General features: G+C 48.7%; 2 protein-coding genes across 14 annotated transcripts in view; both read right to left on the minus strand.

Moving 5' to 3' along the window:
* Positions 1-5,777: 5,777 nt before the first annotated feature.
* LOC129525453 (uncharacterized) lies at positions 5,778-10,144 on the minus strand (the record flags this gene model as incomplete). Its single annotated transcript, XM_063710991.1, has 4 exons — positions 5,778-5,977; positions 6,012-6,319; positions 8,602-8,716; positions 9,637-10,144. Coding segments are annotated over 4 exons (1,131 nt in total), but the record flags the coding sequence as incomplete, so codon positions are not given.
* Positions 10,145-12,332: 2,188 nt separating this feature from the next.
* The window catches only part of RRAS2 (RAS related 2), a 93,970-nt gene continuing 87,355 nt past the window's right edge, over positions 12,333-18,947 (minus strand). For all 13 annotated transcript variants that reach the window (XM_055355865.1, XM_055355859.1, XM_031016115.3 and 10 more), the window contains exons 5-6: positions 15,986-16,104; positions 12,333-13,834 (exon numbers count right to left, since the gene is read on the minus strand). In XM_055355865.1, the coding sequence (XP_055211840.1) occupies positions 13,747-13,834; positions 15,986-16,104 (207 nt within the window). In that variant the 3' untranslated portion in view covers positions 12,333-13,746. The remainder of the gene's footprint in view (positions 13,835-15,985; positions 16,105-18,947) is intronic.

The raw sequence follows: 18,947 nt of genomic DNA on the forward strand, positions 1-18,947 counted from the left end.
TCATTTTTTATAACATTTAGAAAAGTATCAGTCCACAACACTGGAGACTAACAATCTTTTAACCTGGCCCTCCAATGCAGATAAGTCTTGAGAAGCTGCACTGTGCCATTCTCCCCCATCAGAGAGGCATGTGCTACAGTCTGCAAACTAGGTTTCTAAATTTCCCAAACGCTGAAGGATCCAGGTGTGAATACATAGTTCCAGATCTGCATACCTCCCTATCTGTGATTAAGTAACTTGCAGTGGCTTATTCTTATTCCTCTAACCTCCTACCCTGTAGAACAAGATAACTTCCCCATCTTGCCCTGCTTTTGCCACAGAATTTCTCAAAATAGCCCACACTTACTTCCTCCACATCCTTAGCCTCCAATCACACCTCAACTCACTATCATCTGGTTTCCACAACCAGAAGACTGAAATAAATCTAAGGAAGTCATCAGCAACCCGCACAAGACCAGGGCAGCCTCTCACTCCCCCATCCTCTGCACAGCACTCAATGCTTTCCACCACCTCCTTGGCTTCCTTCACAAAACAGCCTCGTGGTTCTCTCCAGTTTCTGGCTACTTCTCTTGGCTTTTTGCTGCCTCTTCATCTTCTGCCTCCCATGTTTGTTTTCCCCAAAGTTTTACCCTTGGACCCTCCCCTCAAACACTCTCTTCCTGGAAGATATTACCCATTCTTATCTCCTCAATCACTAAGCTCAAAAGAGACAAATTCCAAATCTGCATTCCTAGTCCTAGCAGCCTCTTTTGACCTCCAATTCCCATTCCCCATTCCCAAATGCCTCCTGGACTAACCCTGTATGGGATTGTCACATAAATTTCTATCACTAGAGAGTTGCCTATACTCCTTATTTTAATTAATAGCACCACCACCTTCCTGGTCATCCAGACAGTATTTTGGAGACTCAAACATCACTTGGATATCCCTCCAGTGTTCAGTCTCCTTCTCCCCATGTCACTGCAGTTCAGGTCTTCATTGTCTCTCTTTCTGAAATCATCCATTCATCAAATGGCTTTTCAGCACATGCCAGGCAATATAAACACAACAGATGTGATTCTGCCCTGAGTTTATAATACTAAGAGAACAGATTCCATGATTCCAACAACCTCCATCTGACCGCCAAATTTGCACTTCTCTGCCATTATGCTACCACTAGATTAGATCCAGGCACCTCCTGTTCAGAATCCTTGGCAGTTTCCCATTATACACAGAAGGGCCATCCTATTTAAAGCCCTCCACAACCTGATCCCAGTCTACTTTATCATATTTTTTTCCCATTGCATGTAGAATCTTTTTAGGCCAAGGTTCCAGTCCAGAATACACCCTGCATTCTGCCAACTCTGGGCCTTTCTCATCTTTCCACCCTCACTCTTCTCTCCTCTCCATCTCAAATCCTACCAATCCATCGAGCTCCAGCTTAAACACCAATTCTAATTAAGAAGTTCCCTCAGATTTTCCAGGAGAAACATATGCTACAATCCCTTCTGCTGGACAACACTTTTTGAATGCTTTTCCTACTCTGCCTTGAAAGTGGGTCCCAGCATTTGTTTTTATCACTCTAAAACTTCCTGCACTAGACTCTGAGTAATTTGAAAAAAAGGAAAATCTCCACATTTATCCATTTCCCCAGAATGCCTATTACTGCCATGCACAAAAAAAAAAAAAAAAAACTACATGCTCAGTCAAGTATTCAAGTATTTTTAATTAAAATACCTTTTGCTAAAAATTACTTTGAAATTTTAGAAGCAATCACTGGTTAAATACCCTTAAGTGATTAAGTGATGTGTTTGAAAAAGACCATTTGATTATCATCCCCTTCTATTTACCTGCCAGTTATCTGGAGGTTGTTTGCTTTTTTAGACAGTCTCGCTCTGTCACCAGGCTGGAGTGCAGTGGCACTGTCTTGGCTCACTGCAACCTCCACCTCCGGGGTGCAAGCGATCCTCCTGCCTCAGCCTCCCAAGTAGATGGGACTACAGGCGTGCACCACCACACCCAGCTAATTTTTTGGATTTTTAGTAGAGGCGGGGTTTCACCATGTTAGCCAGGATGGTCTCAATCTCTTGACCTCATGATCTGCCAGCACTTTGGAAGGCCTGAGGCAGGTGGATCACCTGAGATCAGGAGTTCAAGACCAACCTGGCCAACATGGCAAAACTTCATCTCTCCTAAAAATACAAAAATTAGCCAGCTATGGTGGCGCATGCCTGTAATCCCAGCTACTCAGGAGTCTGAGGCAGGAGAATCACTTGAACCCAAGAGGCGGAGGCTGCACTGAGCCAAGATCGTGCCACTCCACTCCAGTCTGGACAACAAAGCAAAACTCCATCTGAAAATAAATAAATAAATAAAGAGATGGGGTCTCACTATTAGGCTGATCATAGGATCATAGCTCTACTGCTGCCTCAAACTTCCTGGGCTAAAATACTCCTCCCACCTCACTCTCCAGAGTAGCTGAGACTGCAGGCACATGCCACCATGCCCAGCTAATTTCTATTTTTACTTTTTTATAGAGACAGGATCTGGCTATGTTACCTGGGCTGGTCTTGAACTCTTGGTCTCAAGCAATCCACGTGCCTTGTCGTCTCAAAGTGCTGGGATTAGAGGCATGAGATACTATGCTTGGCCCCTACTTACCTGTTAAGTGGGATCATTACGTATAGCGTATAGCTATGGGAAAAGAAATAAAATGAATTAAAACAAGTTGTGATAAACAGAAGAGGAGCAAGCTAGACAAAGTATATACAACCTTGTTACATCACATTTTAAAAGTCAAATGATAAAATAGTCAATAAGGGCATAATGTATGCCAATAAGGGCATAATGTCCAACTCTGAGATACTGTAAATCTCTAAACAAACAATATAGAAAGAAAACACCTAGAACACAAATTCATGACCATCCATTCAGGAAATGCTGTCTGAAAGAACTTCAAATGCTAGATTCTTCTAAAGAATCGCTCAAATGTTAAATGTGCTATAATAAAGCAGGGCTGGCAAACCATGGCCTGTGGGTCAAACCCATCCCACCATCTGTTTTTGTACAGAATGGTTTTCACAATTGCAAAAGAGTCATATTTCATGACATATGATGATGACATGAAACACAAACATCAGTATACACAAAGTTTTATTGGAACACAGCCACATTCATTTAGACATTGCTTACGGCTGCTTCAGTGCTATAATGGCAGGCTAGACTAGTTGGGACAGAGATATAGCCACCAAAGCCCAAGATGACACTTACAATCTGGCCCTTTATGAAAAAATTTGCAAACGCCCAATTATAGAGAAAAAATGGCCACACAGACAAGGACTATTCATTCCATGAGACTGTCCACTCTTTTTAAGAAAAGTTTCAAGTCAGAGATTTAAAAAGCTACAAGGCAAATGGGAAACACTTCAACTTCCAATCACGATGGAGTAACAGGAACCAGATTAACCCTCCTATCTTAGACAATTTAAAAACTGGACTAAGCCGGGCACAGTGGCTCATACCTGTAATTCCAGCACTTTGGGAGGCTGAGGCAGGTGGATCACGAGGTCAGGAGTTTGAAACCAGCCTGGCCAACATGGTGAAACCCCGTTTCTACTAAAAATACAAAAATTAGCTGGGCATGGTTGTGCAAGCCTGTAATCCCAGCTACTCAGGAAGCTGAGGCAAGAGAATTGCTTGAACTTGGAAGCCAAAGGTTGCAGTGAGCCAAGATCGCACCACTGCACTCCAGCCTGGGCAACAGAACATGACTTTGTCTCGGAAGAAAAAAAACTGGACTAGTCGGGTGTGGTGGCTCACGCCTGTAATCCCAGCACTTTGGGAGGCCGAGGGCCGGGGGGTGGATCACCTGAGGTCAGGAGTTCCGAGACCAGACTGGCCAACATGGTGAAACCCCATCTCTACTAAAAATACAAAAATTAGCCAGGCATGGTGGCACATGCCTGTAATCCCAGCTATTAGGGAGGCTGAGGCAGGAGAATCGCTTGAACTCAGAAGGCAGAGGTTGCAGTGAGCTGAGATCACACCACTGCACTCCAGCCTGGGCAATAGAGCAAGACTCCATCTCAAAACAAAAACAAAAACAAAAAACCTAGACTAAATACATTCAGACATTGTACACCAGATAGCAAAGGACTACAGTCCTGATGGAAGGGAAAGAAGTTGGGTAAGCCTCAACACTGCCCTGGCCATCTGCCTGGAGGCACATTCCAGACTGTAGAGGGGATGGGGGATTCCATGTAGAACACAAATGTTTCCCTGAGCTGAAAGGAGACATTAAAGAACAGGAAGTCTGAAACAACTAGAAGTCACAGGACAAAGTTGTGCTGAGAAGACAGCTACACATAAAAAGAGATCCAAAAACATGCATAGAGTTTATGAGTCTTTGCTGACTATTAAGATACATATGTCTAGGATGAAAACTCCAGGAGGCTGGGCAAAGAATGACCCAGGAACTGTGAATAGAATTGTTCCCTAGAGCTCACACGGGGCTGGGAATTCTTTTGAGTTCCCACAAGCCAAATTGGTAATTCAGGGCATTCAGCAGACAGACCCCAAAAGGGTCATACTTTAGAGTGGAGCTAAACTAGCCTGGGAAAAAGGCTACTTGAGACTGTATTAGCTTTAAAAGAAGTCTCAAAAGGATCAAACTGAACTGCAGTCAGTAAATTAACTATCAGAACGAAACCCGACAAAGACAACAACAAAATCTAGATACCTAACAACATAAAATACACAATGTCCTTCATCCAACCAAAACTTACTTGGCATGTGAAAAAACAAAAAAAATGTGACCTATAACTAGAGAAAAATCAGTCAGTAGAAACAAATCCAAAAATTACACAAACAATAGAATCAGCAAAGACTCAAAACAGCTATTATAACTACATTCAAATATTCAAAACAGTCTTTCTCAATCATGGTTCTGTAAGAGAATTGAGCCCCACAGAAAGTTATTTGAGGAACTATTTTCTTGATTTTCCCAAGGATGGTACATGGCTGTGCCATTCTAGATGCAAAGGTACAATGCAAATTTTCTAGATGCAAATTGGGCCCTAATGCCGTATCTGTTGTGTGTTAATTCAGGGCTCAATGTTCTGCAAAACCAGTTGAGAGGGGCTGGTTAAGAGGAATACATGAACACAATGAGGAGAGAAATAGAATATATATATAAAGACCCAAATATAATTTCCAGGGGGAAAAAAACCCACAAAATCCAAAATGAAAATTCACTGGATAGGATTCATAGCAGATTAAACAGTAGCAGAAGAAATGGTTATGGGGATCGGGTGTAGTGCCTCACGCCTGTAATCCAAACACTTTGGGAGGCTGAGGTGGGCAAACAGCTTGAGTCCAGGAGTTTGAGACCAGCTTAGCCAACAGGGCAAGACCTCATCTCTACACAAAGTACAAAAAGTAGCCAGGTGTGGTGGCAGGTGCCTCTGTAGCCCCACCTACTCAAGAGGCTTAAGTGGGAGGATGCCTTTGAGCCCGAGGCAGGTTGCAGTGAGGCAAGATGGCGCCACTGCATGCCAACCTGGGCAACAGATCAAGACCTTGTCTCTACTAAAGGAGGGGAAGAGGAAGGGGAAAATGAAGGGGAAGAGGAAGGGGAAGGGGAAGGGGAGGTAGAGGGAAAGAGGGGAGGTGGGAGGGGGAGGGGAAAGGGAGAGGAAAGGGGGAGAGGAAAGGGGGAGGGGAGGGGGACGGGAGGGGGACGGGAAGGGAAAGTAAGAGGAAAGGGGGACGGGAGGGGAAAGGGAGAGGAAAGGGGGAGGGGAGGGGGAAGGGGGGAGGGGAGGGGGGAGGGGAAGGGGGAGGGGAGGGGGAGGGGAAGGGGGAGGGGGAGGGGGAGGGGGAGGGGAAGGGGGAGGGGGAGGGGGAGGGGGAGGGGAAGGGGGAGGGGAAGGGGGAGGGGGAGGGGAAGGGGAAGGGGGAGGGGGAGGGGAAGGGGGAGGGGAAGGGGGAGGGAAGGGGGAGGTGAGGGGGGAGGGAAGGGGATGGGGGGGAGGGGGGAGGTGAGGGGGGAGGGGGGAGGGGAGGGGAAGGGGTGAGGGGAGGGGAAGGGGGGAGGGGAGGGGAAGGGGGGAAGGGAGGGGAGGGGAAGGGGAGAGGGGAGGGGGGAGGGGAGGGGAGGGGAAGGGGAGAGGGGAGGGGAGAGTGGAGGGGAAGGGGAGAGGGGAGGGGAGAGGGGAGGGGAGGGGGGAGGGGAGGGGAAAGGGGGAGGGGGGAGGGGAGGGGAAAGGGGGAGGGGGGAGGGGAGGGGAAAGGGGGAGGGGAGGGGAAAGGCGGAGGGGAGGGGAAAGGGGGAGGGGAGGGGAAAGGGAAAGGGAGAGGAGGGGGAGGGGAAAGGGAGAGGAAAGGGGGAGGGGAGGGGAAAGGGAGAGGAAAGGGGGAGGGGAGGGGAAAGGGAGAGGAAAGGGGGAGGGGAGGGGAAAGGGAGAGGAAAGGGGGAGGGGAGGGGAAAGGGAGAGGAAAGGGGGAGGGGTGGGGAAAGGGAGAGGAAAGGGGAGGGGTGGGGAAAGGGAGAGGAAAGGGGGAGGGGTGGGGAAAGGGAGAGGAAAGGGGGAGGGGTGGGGAAAGGGAGAGGAAAAGGGGAGGGGAGGGGAAAGGGAGAGGAAAAGGGGAGGGGAGGGGAAAGGGAGAGGAACGGGGGAGAGGGGGAGGGGAGGGGAGGCAGGGGGGGAGGGGAGGGGAGGCAGGGGGGGAGGGGAGGGGAGGCAGGGGGGGAGGACAGGGGAGGGGAGGCAGGGGGGAGGGGAGGGGAGGCAGGGGGGGAGGACAGGGGAGGGGAGGCAGAGGGGAGGACAGGGGAGGGGAGGCAGAGGGGAGGACAGGGGAGGGGAGGCAGAGGGGAGGACAGGGGAGGGGAGGCAGAGGGGAGGACAGGGGAGGGGAGGCAGAGGGGAGGACAGGGGAGGGGAGGCAGAGGGGAGGACAGGGGAGGGGAGGCAGAGGGGAGGACAGGGGAGGGGAGGGGAGGGGGAAGCAGAGGGAAGGAGACGGGAGGGAGAGGGGAGGGGGAGGGAGAAGAGAGGGAGAGGGAGAAGAGAGGGAGAGGGGAGGGGGAGGGAGAAGAGAGGGAGAGGGAGGGGAGGGAGAACAGAGGGGGAGGGAGAACAGAGGGAGAAGAGAGGGAGAGGGGAGGGGGAGGGAGAAGAGAGGGAGAGGGGAGGGGGAGGGAGAACAGAGGGGGAGGGAGAACAGAGGGAGAAGAGAGGGAGAGGGGAGGGGGAGGGAGAACAGAGGGGGAGGGAGAACAGAGGGGGAGGGAGAACAGAGGGGGAGGGAGAACAGAGGGAGAAGAGAGGGAGAGGGGAGGGGGAGGGAGAACGGAGGGGGAGGGAGAAGAGAGGGAGAAGGGAGGGGGAGGGAGAAGAGAGGGAGAGGGGAGGGGGAAGGAGAAGGGAGGGGAGGGAGGCGAGGCAGAGGGGGGAGGGAGAAGGGAGGGGAGGGAGGGGAGGTAGAGGGAGGAGGGGAGGGGAGGTAGAGGGAGGAGGGGAGGGGAGGTAGAGGGAGAACGGAGGGGAGGCGAGGGGAGGTAGAGGGAGAAGGGAGGGGAGGCGAGGGGAGGTAGAGGGAGAAGGGAGGGGAGGGGAGGTAGAGGGAGAAGGGAGGGGAGGGGAGGCAGAGGGAGGAGGGGAGGGGAGGCAGAGGGAGAAGGGAGGGGAGGGAGGGGAGGCGGAGGGAGAAGGGAGGGGAGGGAGAAGGGAGGGGAGGGAGGGGAGGCGGAGGGAGAAGGGAGGGGAGGGAGGGGAGGCGGAGGGAGAAGGGAGGGGAGGGAGGGGAGGCGGAGGGAGAAGGGAGGGGAGGGAGGGGAGGCGGAGGGAGAAGGGAGGGGAGGGAGGGGAGGCGGAGGGAGAAGGGAGGGGAGGGAGGGGAGGCGGAGGGAGAAGGGAGGGGAGGGAGGGGAGGCGGAGGGAGGAGGGAGGGGAGGGAGGAGGGAGGGGAGGGAGAAGGGAGGGGAGGCAGAGGGGGGAGGGAGGGGAGGCAGAGGGGGGAGGGAGGGGAGGCAGAGGGAGGAGGGAGGGGAGGCAGAGGGAGGAGGGAGGGGAGGCAGAGGGAGGAGGGAGGGGAGGCAGAGGGAGGAGGGAGGGGAGGCAGAGGGAGGAGGGAGGGGAGGCAGAGGGAGGAGGGAGGGGAGGCAGAGGGAGGAGGGAGGGGAGGCAGAGGGAGGAGGGAGGGGAGGCAGAGGGAGGAGGGAGGGGAGGCAGAGGGAGGAGGGAGGGGAGGCAGAGGGAGGAGGGAGGGGAGGCAGAGGGAGGAGGGAGGGGAGGCAGAGGGAGAAGGGAGGGGAGGCAGAGGGAGAAGAGGGGAGGCAGAGGGAGGAGGGAGGGGAGGCAGAGGGAGAAGGGAGTGAAGGGAGGGGAGGCGGAGGGAGAAGGGAGGGGAGGGAGGGGAGAAGACGGGGGGAGGGAGGGGAGAAGACGGGGGAGGGAGGGGGAGGAAGGGAGGGGGAGGAAGAAGGGAGGGGAGGGAGGGGAGGGGGAGGAAGGGAGGGGAGGGAGGGGAGGGGGAGGAAGAAGGGAGGGGAGGGAGGGGAGGGGGAGGAAGAAGGGAGGGGAGGGAGGGGAGGGGGAGGAAGAAGGGAGGGGAGGGAGGGGAGGGGGGAGGGGGAGGGGAGGAGGGAATGGAGATGGGAGGGGAGGGGGAGGGGAGGAGGGGATGGAGATGGGAGGGGAGGGGGCAGGGAGGGGAGGGACAGGAGGGGAGGGGGAGTGGAGGGGGAACAGAGGGAGGAGAGGGGGAAGGGAGGGGAGGGAGGGGAGGGAGAAGGGAGGGGAGGGAGGAGAAAGGAGGAAGGGGAGAGGGGAGAGGGAGTGGAGGGAGAGGGGAGGAGTGGAGGGAGAGGGGAGGAGAGGAAGGAGCGGGGAGGAGAGGAAGGAGCGGGGAGGAGAGAGAGGAGCGGGGAGGAGAGGGAGGAGAGGAGAGGGAGGGGAGGGAGAGGAGAGGGAGGGGAAGGAGAGGAGAGGAGAGGGAGGGGAAGGAGAGGAGAGGAGAGGGAGGGGAAGGAGAGGAGAGGAGAGGGAGGGGAGGGAGAGGGGAGGAGAGGGGAGGGGAGGGAGAGGGGAGGAGAGGGGAGGGGAGGGAGAGGGGAGGGAGAGGGGAGGGGAGGGAGAGGGGAGGGAGAGGGGAGGGAGAGGGGAGGGGAGGGAGAGGGGAGGAGAGGGGAGGGGAGGGAGAGGGGAGGAGAGGGGAGGGAGAGGGGAGGAGAGGGGAGGGGAGGGAGAGGGGAGGAGAGGAGGGGAGGGAGAGGGGAGGAGAGGAGGGGAGGGAGAGGGGAGGAGAGGGAGGGGAGGGAGAGGGGAGGAGGGAGAGGGGAGGAGAGGGAGGGGAGGGAGAGGGGAGGAGAGGGAGGGGAGGAGAGGGGAGGAGAGGGGAGGAGAGGGAGGGGAGAGGGGAGGAGAGGGAGGGGAGGGAGAGGGGGGGAGGGAGAGGGGAGGAGAGGGAGGGGAGGGAGAGGGGAGGAGAGGGAGGGGAGGGAGAGGGGAGGAGAGGGAGGGGAGGGAGAGGGGAGGAGAGGGAGGGGAGGGAGAGGGGAGGAGAGGGAGGGGAGGGAGAGGGGAGGAGAGGGAGGGGAGGGAGAGGGGAGGAGAGGGAGGGGAGGGAGAGGGGAGGAGAGGGAGGGGAGGGAGAGGGGAGGAGAGGGAGGGGAGGGAGAGGGGAGGAGAGGGAGAGGGGAGGAGAGGGAGGGGAGGGGCGGAGGGGGGAGGGAGGGGGGGCGGAGGGGGGAGGGAGAGGGGGGCGGAGGGGGGAGGGAGAGGGGGGCGGAGGGGGGAGGGAGAGGGGGGCGGAGGGGGGAGGGAGAGGGGAGGGTCGGAGGGGGGGGAGAGGGGAGGGGTGGAGGAGGAGGAGGGGAGGGGAGAGGGAGAGGGGAGGGGAGAGGAGAGAGGGGAGGAGGGGAGGGGAGAGAGGGGAGGGGGAGGGGAGAGGAGACGGGGGAGGGGGAGGGGAGGGGGGAGAGAGGAGAGAGGGGAGGGGGAGGGGGGAGGGGAGAGAGGAGAGAGGGGAGGGGGGAGGGGAGGGGTGGAGGGGAGGGGAGAGGGGAGGGGTGGAGGGGAGGGGAGAGGGGAGGGGTGGAGGGGAGGGGAGAGGGGAGGGGTGGAGGGGAGGGGAGAGGGGATGGGGGAGGGGGGAGGGAGGGGATGGGGGAGGGGAGAGACCAGAGGGGGAGGGGATGGGGAGGGAGGGGAGAGGGGATGGGGAGGGAGGGGAGAGGGGATGGGGAGGGAGAGGGGAGGGGATGGGGAGGGAGAGGGGAGGGGATGGGGAGGGGGAGGGGGGAGGCAGAGGGGAGGGCAGAGGGAGGGGAGGGGGAGGGAGAGGGGAGGGAGAAGAGGGGAGGGAGAGGGGAAGGGACGGAGAGGGGATGGGAGGGGGAGTGGAAGGGGATGGGAGGGGGAGTGGAAGGGGATGGGAGGGGGAGTGGAAGGGGATGGGAGGGGGAGTGGAAGGGGATGGGAGGGGGAGTGGAAGGGGATGGGAGGGGGAGTGGAAGGGGATGGGAGGGGGAGTGGAAGGGGATGGGAGGGGGAGTGGAAGGGGATGGGAGGGGGAGTGGAAGGGGATGGGAGGGGGAGTGGAAGGGGATGGGAGGGGGAGTGGAAGGGGAGGAAGAGGGGAGGGAAGGGAGAGGGAGAGGGGAGAAGGGAGAGACCAGAGTGAAGGGGGAGGGGGAGGGAGGGGGAGGGGACAGGGAGGGGAGGGAGGGGATGGAGAAGGGACAGACCGGAGTGGAGAGGGAGGGAGAGGGGAGGGGAAGGAGGGGACAGTGAGGGGAGGGGGAGGGGATGGAGAAGGGACAGACCAGAGTGGAGAGGGAGGGCGAGGGGACGGGAAGGAGGGGACAGTGAGGGGAGGGGGAGGGGGAGGGAAGGGACGGAGGGGAGGGGGAGGGGGAGGGAAGGGACGGAGGGGAGGGAGGGGAGGGAAGGGATGGAGGGGAGGGAGGGGACGGAGGGGAGGGAACGAAGGGGGGGGAGGGGAGGGGGACGGGGAGGGAGGGGACGGAGGGGAGGGAGGGGAAGAGGGGAGGGGAAGGGAACAAGCAGGGATGGACGAAGGGAGGGAGAGATGGAGATGGGACTTGAAGATGTAGTAATAAAAACAATCCAGCCAGGCACAGTGGCTCATGCCTGTAATCCTAGCACTTTGGGAGGCCAAGGTGGGTGGCTCACGAGGTCAGGAGTTCAAGACCAGCCTGGCCAAGATGGTGAAACCCCACCTCTACAAAAATTAGCCAGGCATAGTGGCAGGCACCTGTAATCTCAGCTACTCGGGAGGCTGAGGCAGAGAACTGCTTGAACCATGGAGGCGGAGGTTGCAGTGCAGATCGCGCCACTGCACTCCAGCCTGGGTGGCAGAGCAAGACTGTCTCAAAAAATAATAACAACAATAATACAAAGTAAAGCATAAAGAGGAAAAAAGGTAAACTGAGATAATAAAAGTTGATGGGTTTCTCATTAAATCTGGATATTATGTAAGCAATCTCGTTATCTGAAGTTAACTAAAACAAATAAACTTTGCCATCTGAAAGTACTACCAAGGATACATGATAGTGCTACAATAACAAAAGCCACAGGATAAACTTGGTATCTTCCTGGGCAGTAATTGTACTAGAAGACATGGAAGATAATTCCATATCAATATAGTTATACTATCAAGTACAGTGTATAATTACACAATTTTTTTTTTTTTGAGACACAGTCTCAATCTGTCACCCAGGCTGGTGTGCATTGGCATGATCTCGGCTCACTGCGACCTCTGCCTCCCAAATTCAAGTGATTCTCCTGCCTCAGCCTCCCAAATAGCTGGGATTACAGGCACCCGCCACCACACCCAGCTAATTTTTGTATTTTTAGTAGAGATGGGATCTCATCATGTTGGTCAGGCAGTCTTGAACTCCTAACCTCAGGTGATCCACCTGCCTCAGCCTCCCAAAGTGCTGGGATTACAGGTGTGCGCCACCGCGCCCAGACAATTATATTATTTTTACTGGTCTTCAAATAAATGTGTGTGTGGCTTTAGCTGTTTTCAGTTTCATCTTCATGGGGTATCTGTGTAGGTATTCACCTTCCTCTACAGTTGGGTTTCTATATCAGGAGCACTTCATAGAAAAAGTTTAAGAAACACGGACTTAAGTAAATATGCAAGAAGTCAAAGAACATCAAACTGTTTCACATCCACTCCACCTGCTGAACGACCAATGCTGACTTTTAGATTCAAACCCTAAGGCACTGGAGAAAAGGAACAGAGCTACTAAAATAAGTTTCACTAACACTTGTTCCCTTAAGAAACCACTTAATTAACACAATGAGTAATCAAACATCATCTTGTGATAACAGATCAATTTTAATTCTAGCACCTGAAGCTATACAAGGGTATGCTCTATAAACTTCATGGGACTGTTGTACACACTTGATAAAGTGACAACTGTGCAATACCACTTAGCATCTCAAAATCAGGAACATACTATTGAATTGCTTAAACACAATCCACAGAATTAAAAACAAAATCAGATGCCATCCACAGTTATACTAATTATCCATTAAAAGCTTACACTTAATACTTGAAATAACAATCAATATCTAGCAGGGAATACTGAAAGTGATTTCAGAGTCTCATCCTGTTGTACTCTATTGGGAAGGTTTCTTGAGTAGTTATGTGACTGGCCAAAGATGGGTACAACCAAGACCAGACCAGCAAGTAAAAGTTCTACCACAGTTTCTGTAGTTTCCACTTGTTTTTCTCTGTCAGTTAAAAGTGAACAGTGAGAATTAAATACTTATCTTTACATATACACAAGGTATGCTATGAAAGCATATCTGCTTACAAACATATAAAAATACTTGTTAACTAGTTTGATAAGAAAATAATGTATAAAAGTATATAGCAAAAACATTAATCATCTCTGACCCCGGAAAGATCAATTCCATATTTTATATTACAAACAAAAACAGTTTTAGTTTTTTGAATCCCTTACCCAGAAATACTTGACAAGGAAGACAGACAGAAATTATTCCTTTTTACCCTTAGCGTGGCTGTGAAAAAGAGTTAAATTAAAAAATCAAGTACACTGAAATATCTAAGTCCTAAATGAGTCCAAATATTTGACCACGTAGAATATTATCATCTCCAAGAGTAGTAGTAGTAACACAGGCTTTTATGAGCAGTTTTTAATCCATAAATACAATAGGCATTTGGTATTTTGGCCATCAGAAAACAAAAGTTGTAGTATCAGTAAAGGTCTGAGATGGTTCACTTTTGTAGATTCAATTCAGTGTATTTAAGGTTAACAAAGGCTGACATTGAAATGTTTAAAGATAGGCAAAAATTCACATTAAAAAAACCCTATATTTCTATTTAGAGTAACAGTAGGCAGTATGATTCCAAAAGTTAAAAATTATTTCACAACCTGTAGCTTCAGCTTGGCAAACAGCTTAGATTCCAAAACTGATTCGTCTCTATTAAAATGTAAGCACTTAAAAAAAGAGCATGTCTGTGTATATAGACATATATTTTAAAGGAATCAGATAATCTTTGAAGCAGCCTTAGTGTTTCCTTTAAATTTGTCTGGAAATGACCATTGTATTAGCTTCACAGAAAGGACTAGCCAGCTTCTTGGTCTAAGGCTAACATGGTGATCATTTGTCTAAGGCTAGAAAGGTACCAACAAGATGTAAACTGAGGAGAGGAAGAGAAGATGAGGGCTTTTCCTGGCCGTTGGTAGCTAAAACTGAAGGGATTCTAGAAAATGACACAATGGCAGCCTTTCTTGTCTTTTTCTTTCCGTGTTGGTTCTGGTGAAGGAGGACATTCCTGCTCTTGAAATTTCCTGTAAGATAAAAAATTCTAAAATATAATTGCCTTCTTGGTAATCTACTATTACAAACACAGGTTATTTTTTGTACAAGTTCACTTTAAGTGTGTATGCTTTCCAGTGTTAAACTTCAACGAGGGAATTTCTCTCTTTCCTACCCCCACCAAAAAAGGGCACAAACGCGTCAACACCAGCACAAGCAGAGCTATGAAACTGCTTTAATGGATGAGTCCTGAATCAGACGAGATACTAGACTCAGTAATCTCTAAGTTCCCATCCCAATTTGAAATTCCATGACTCTAAGGTATCCTTAAGAATAAAGATTCATCATTAGAGTGCAATATAAAATTAACCTTACGAGGTATGCAGGTCTTATCTGTGTTCTGCCATTTTTTAAATTCAGTATTAGACAAAGTTAGTTGACCTCGTCTGAGCCTCAGTTTTTTTAGAGGGGAATAATGGAAACCTACCTTTCACAGCTATTGTGAGGATTAAAGATCCTGTGATGTTAAAATATATCTAATAGTTCCTGGCATTAAAAACAAAACAAACAAAAAACCTCCTCTACTTCCCCCCTCATTCCTGAATTACTGATGGATAAGGAGAGATCCCTAAGAACCAAAACAAAGGACAACATTTCAAAACGGCAGTCATAATTATAGAAGGCACTGCCTCATCAGTTGCTTAACACTAAAATGGAACTGGAATGGGAAAGGGGGGTAAAATACATATAACATAAAATTTTCCATCTTAATCATTTTTAAGTATACAATTTAATGGTATTAAGTATATGCATGATGTTGTGCAACCATCATCGCCATCCATCTCCAGATCTCTTTTTCATCTTATAAAACCGAGACTCTTATCATTAAAAAAAAATGGGACTGGGATTTTTAACAAACTACTAAAAAAGAAAAAGCTATAACCTTCACTTTTTTTTCCTCCACAGAAAGACAATGCCTTGGCAAGGAGCTAATAAGTAGAAGATCATCGCTCAGGTGTCAATTTACCTTAGATACAAAATAAATACGCAGCCCAGGTGCGGTGGCTCACGCTGTAATCCCAGCACTTTGGGAGGCTGAGGCAGGTGGAACATGAGGTCAGGAGTTCGAGATCAGCCTGGCCAATATGGAGAAACCCCATCTCTACTAAAAATACAAAGATTAGCTGGGTGTGGGGGCAGGCGCCTGTAATCCCAGCTATTCAGGAGGCTGAGGCAGAGAATTGCTTGAACCCAGGAGGCGGAGGTTGTAATGAGCCGAGATCACACCACTGTACTCCAGCCTGGGTGACAGAGAGAAACTCTGTTTCCAAAAAAAAAAAAAGCAGCCCACTTCACATTCCTATCAAACTGTCTAACTAGCAGAGAATCCCAGATCTACAGAGCAGAGTATGAAACAGGGGCCAGGCATCAAGACCCAAAATAATAAATCAAATCCTGCTCACTAAAGCAACTTCATCTTTCTCACCCACAAACGTACCTAGTAATTCTATCAGACCTCACCCAACACCTTAAGCTTCTTGGAACCCGTTAACACTTTTTAAACCAAAAGGCCCCCTATGGCATCTAACAGAAAAATTATCTGTTGTGTGGGACATTATACTTCACACCTTACAGGATTATTTAATCTCTACTACCTGGTTTACTCTTAGCCTGGGATGAGCTGGATAAAAAGAAAGGTAGGAGCACAGGCTCTGGAATCAGAGATTTGAATTAAAGCCCCAGTTCTGACATTTAATATGTCTTAATTTGAACAAGCTATTTAACTTCTTTCTCTGTACCCCCGTCTCCTCTGAAAGTGAGGATAAAACAGTATTTAGTTTATTGGGCAAGGGTGAGGATTACATGTAATAATACATGTAAAAACGTTTAGCACAGAAGCTGGCAGAGATTACCATGCAAAAGTTAGCTGCTGTCATCACTATCTTCACACCATCACCCCCTTTGGAAGCAGCATTTATTCTTATCAAAATCCTATGTGTACTTTATACTTCATAATTAAATTATATTTTATATTCTAGAAGTGCCTAGAATATGTACTTAAAAATTGTAATGCACCATGTGCATTAATCCCTAGAAAGGAATCACTTCCATATAAAATATCCTTACTAAAAACATTTAATAGTAATTTATTAAAACACACTTCTAGAATGTGTTTTGCTTACCTGATAACCCGGACAAGTTCATGGAAAGCTTGATCTACATTCATCCTAATCTTTGCTGATGCCTCCATGTATGTTACCTTAAGTTGCCGTGCTAACTGCTGTCCTTCTTCCTGTGTTACCTGAAATTCCAACAGTTATGTTTATGGTACATTATTAACAACTGGATTTGTTCCATCTAATCCTGGCCACAGATTGTGCTAATAATTCAGCCAAGAGGCCAAGTTGTTTTATCATAAGATGAAACAACAGACTTAACAGCTCAAGATAAACTAAAGCCCACCTCTGCAGAACAATGCAGAAGAACATATCTGTGATGGAAATACTAGCCTACAACAATATTTCCAAATACAGATCACACAAAAAGTATTAAATAGAACAGTAATACATTCTGGGAAGGGAAAGTGTAAGGTGCTATTAAAGTATATAACCCTGTCAGGGAGATCAGCAAAAGCTTCCCTGAGGAAGTGACATTTAAGCCCAGAAGATAACAGAGTATGGAGTTGAGGGGTGGAGGGTGGGGGTGTGAATAAGTATCCTTGCCAGAGAAAACTGAATGTGTGAGGCCATGAGAGTGAATGGGCTTTCCAAGAACTAAAAGAAGCGTCATATAGCTGGAATACATTAAGCAAAGAGAGAAAATGGCAAGAGGTGAGGATGGAGAAAAGTGTAAGTTTCAGAGGCCATAAGGTCTCTTCATCATTGCATTCCCCAAAACCTGGTACACAGGTGACACTCATCAATATGTGGGGAGAAATGAATTATGAATGCAGTCAGAGGCCCTCACAATGCCTTATATTTTGGAGATCAAGGAAAGGTGGCATAGCTGATTGATGTATAACATGGCAGGTCTGAATAAGAAAACATAAACTGAATATAAGTTTCTACATGTTTTAAATGTAAGGATTTGAATAGTGATGTTTACTAAAAAGTATTAAACTCTATTACATTTACATTTATATAGTGGGGCTTAAAATTATATTTCTGAAAACTATACCTTTTATGGCTATTATTATCACAAAAGTAAACACCTGATGAAAAATTAGAAAAGCCAAATTGGGGGAAAAAAAAAAAATCAAACAAAATTTAAGAACCTAACAACCATAGAGAACCATGTTCTTTTGGTCATTTTTCAATGATACATAGTTTTTACACTATAAAAATAGGATGATAATTTTTGTATATCTCATACTCTGGAAGCATTCTGAACTCATTTATCTAGGAGTTCTTTTGTAAATTCCACAGGCATTTCTACGTAACCATGTCATTTGCTAATAAAGACAATTTTATTTCTTGCTTTTTGATGTGGATATCTTTTATCTCCTTTTCCAGCCTTAGTGCACTACCTAGAACCTCCAGTACAATGACATAAGTGGTGACGGGAATACTCTTGACCTATTTTGGATCTTAGAAACAAAGCTAGTTTTTCAACATTAAGTATGCTGTCAGAGAATTTTTTTGTAGATGTCCTTTCTCAGGTTAACAAAGTTCTCCACTACTCCCTTTGCATAAGGCGTTTATCAGGAATGCATGGCGGATTTGCCAAATGTTTTTTCCTGCATCTTACTGAGATGATTATATGATTTCTCCTTTTTAGACTGCTAATATGATGAATTATACTGACTCACTGTCAAATATCAAACCAACAACCCATTGCAGGAATAAACTCTCCTTGAGTGATATACTGCCCTTTTTATATATTGTTAAATTCTATTTAATATTTTATTAAGAATCTTTATATCTGTGTTCATGAGAGATATTGGACTGTGGATTTCTTATGCTTTCCTCTGGTTTGGGTTTCTGAGTGCTATGCTGGCTTCACATAAGTTGGAAAGAATTTTCTCTCCTCTTCAATGTTCTGAAACACTTTGTACAGAATCAGTAGTATTTCTTCCTTAAATGTGTGGTATAATTCACCGGCAAATCTATCTGGGCTTGAAGTTTTCTTTGAGGAAAGTTTTTAAAACTCAGTTTATTTTGTAGATAAAGTACTACTATCTTTTTTTTTCCCTTGAGTGAATTTTGGTAGTTTGTGCCTTTCAAGTAATATGTACATTTCATTTAACTTGCTCAATTTATTGGCATAAAGTTGTTTATAGTACTTATTATCTTTCAAACATCTGAAGGATCTAAAGTGAAGATACCGCTCTCAATCCTGATATTGTGTCTTTTCTCTTTTTTATCTGATCATTCTGGCAAGAGTCTTGTCAATTTGACTGATCTTCCAAAAAGCCAGTTTAGGGTTTTTATTTTTTATTTTTTTTGGTAGAGGTGGGGTCTCACTATGTTACCCAGGATGGTCTTGAACTGCTCTGCCGGGCTCAAGCAATCCTCCTGCCTCAGCCTCCCAAAGTGTTGGCATTACAGGCATAAGCCACTACACTCTGCCAGTTTTTCTTTCCTTTATGGTTTTACTATTTTCCATTTCATTGGTCTTCATTCTCTTATTATTTCCCTTCTACTTACTATGGGTTTTAATTTTCTCTTTTTCTTCTTATTTCTTAAGGAAGAAACTAAAGGTCATTGAATTGAGACCTTTGTTCTAATACAAATATTTAGTGCTACAAATGTCTCTATATATACTTCTTTAGTAGCTACAAATTTTGATGTTGTGTTCTAATTTTCATTCAGTTCATGATACTTTGTAATTTCCCTTTTCATTTTCTTGACCCAAGGGTTAGTTGGAATATGTTAATTTCCCAATATTTGAAGATATCCTAGATACCTCTCTGTTATTAATTTCCAAGTTAATTCTACTGTGGTCAGGAAATTACACACTATCTGACTAAAATCCTTTTAAATTTATTGAGGCTTACTTTATGATCCATTCTTCTTTCAAAAGAAGGTGCATTCTACTGTTGTTGGGTAAAGGGTACACTTACTGTCAATTAGGATATGTTGTTCAAGTCATCTGTATCCTTACTGATTTTCTTTCTACCTTCCTATCAGTTACTGAGAGGGGTAT

Source organism: Gorilla gorilla, chromosome 9, assembly GCF_029281585.2.
Source record: "Gorilla gorilla gorilla isolate KB3781 chromosome 9, NHGRI_mGorGor1-v2.1_pri, whole genome shotgun sequence".
Classification (NCBI taxonomy): domain Eukaryota; kingdom Metazoa; phylum Chordata; class Mammalia; order Primates; family Hominidae; genus Gorilla; species Gorilla gorilla.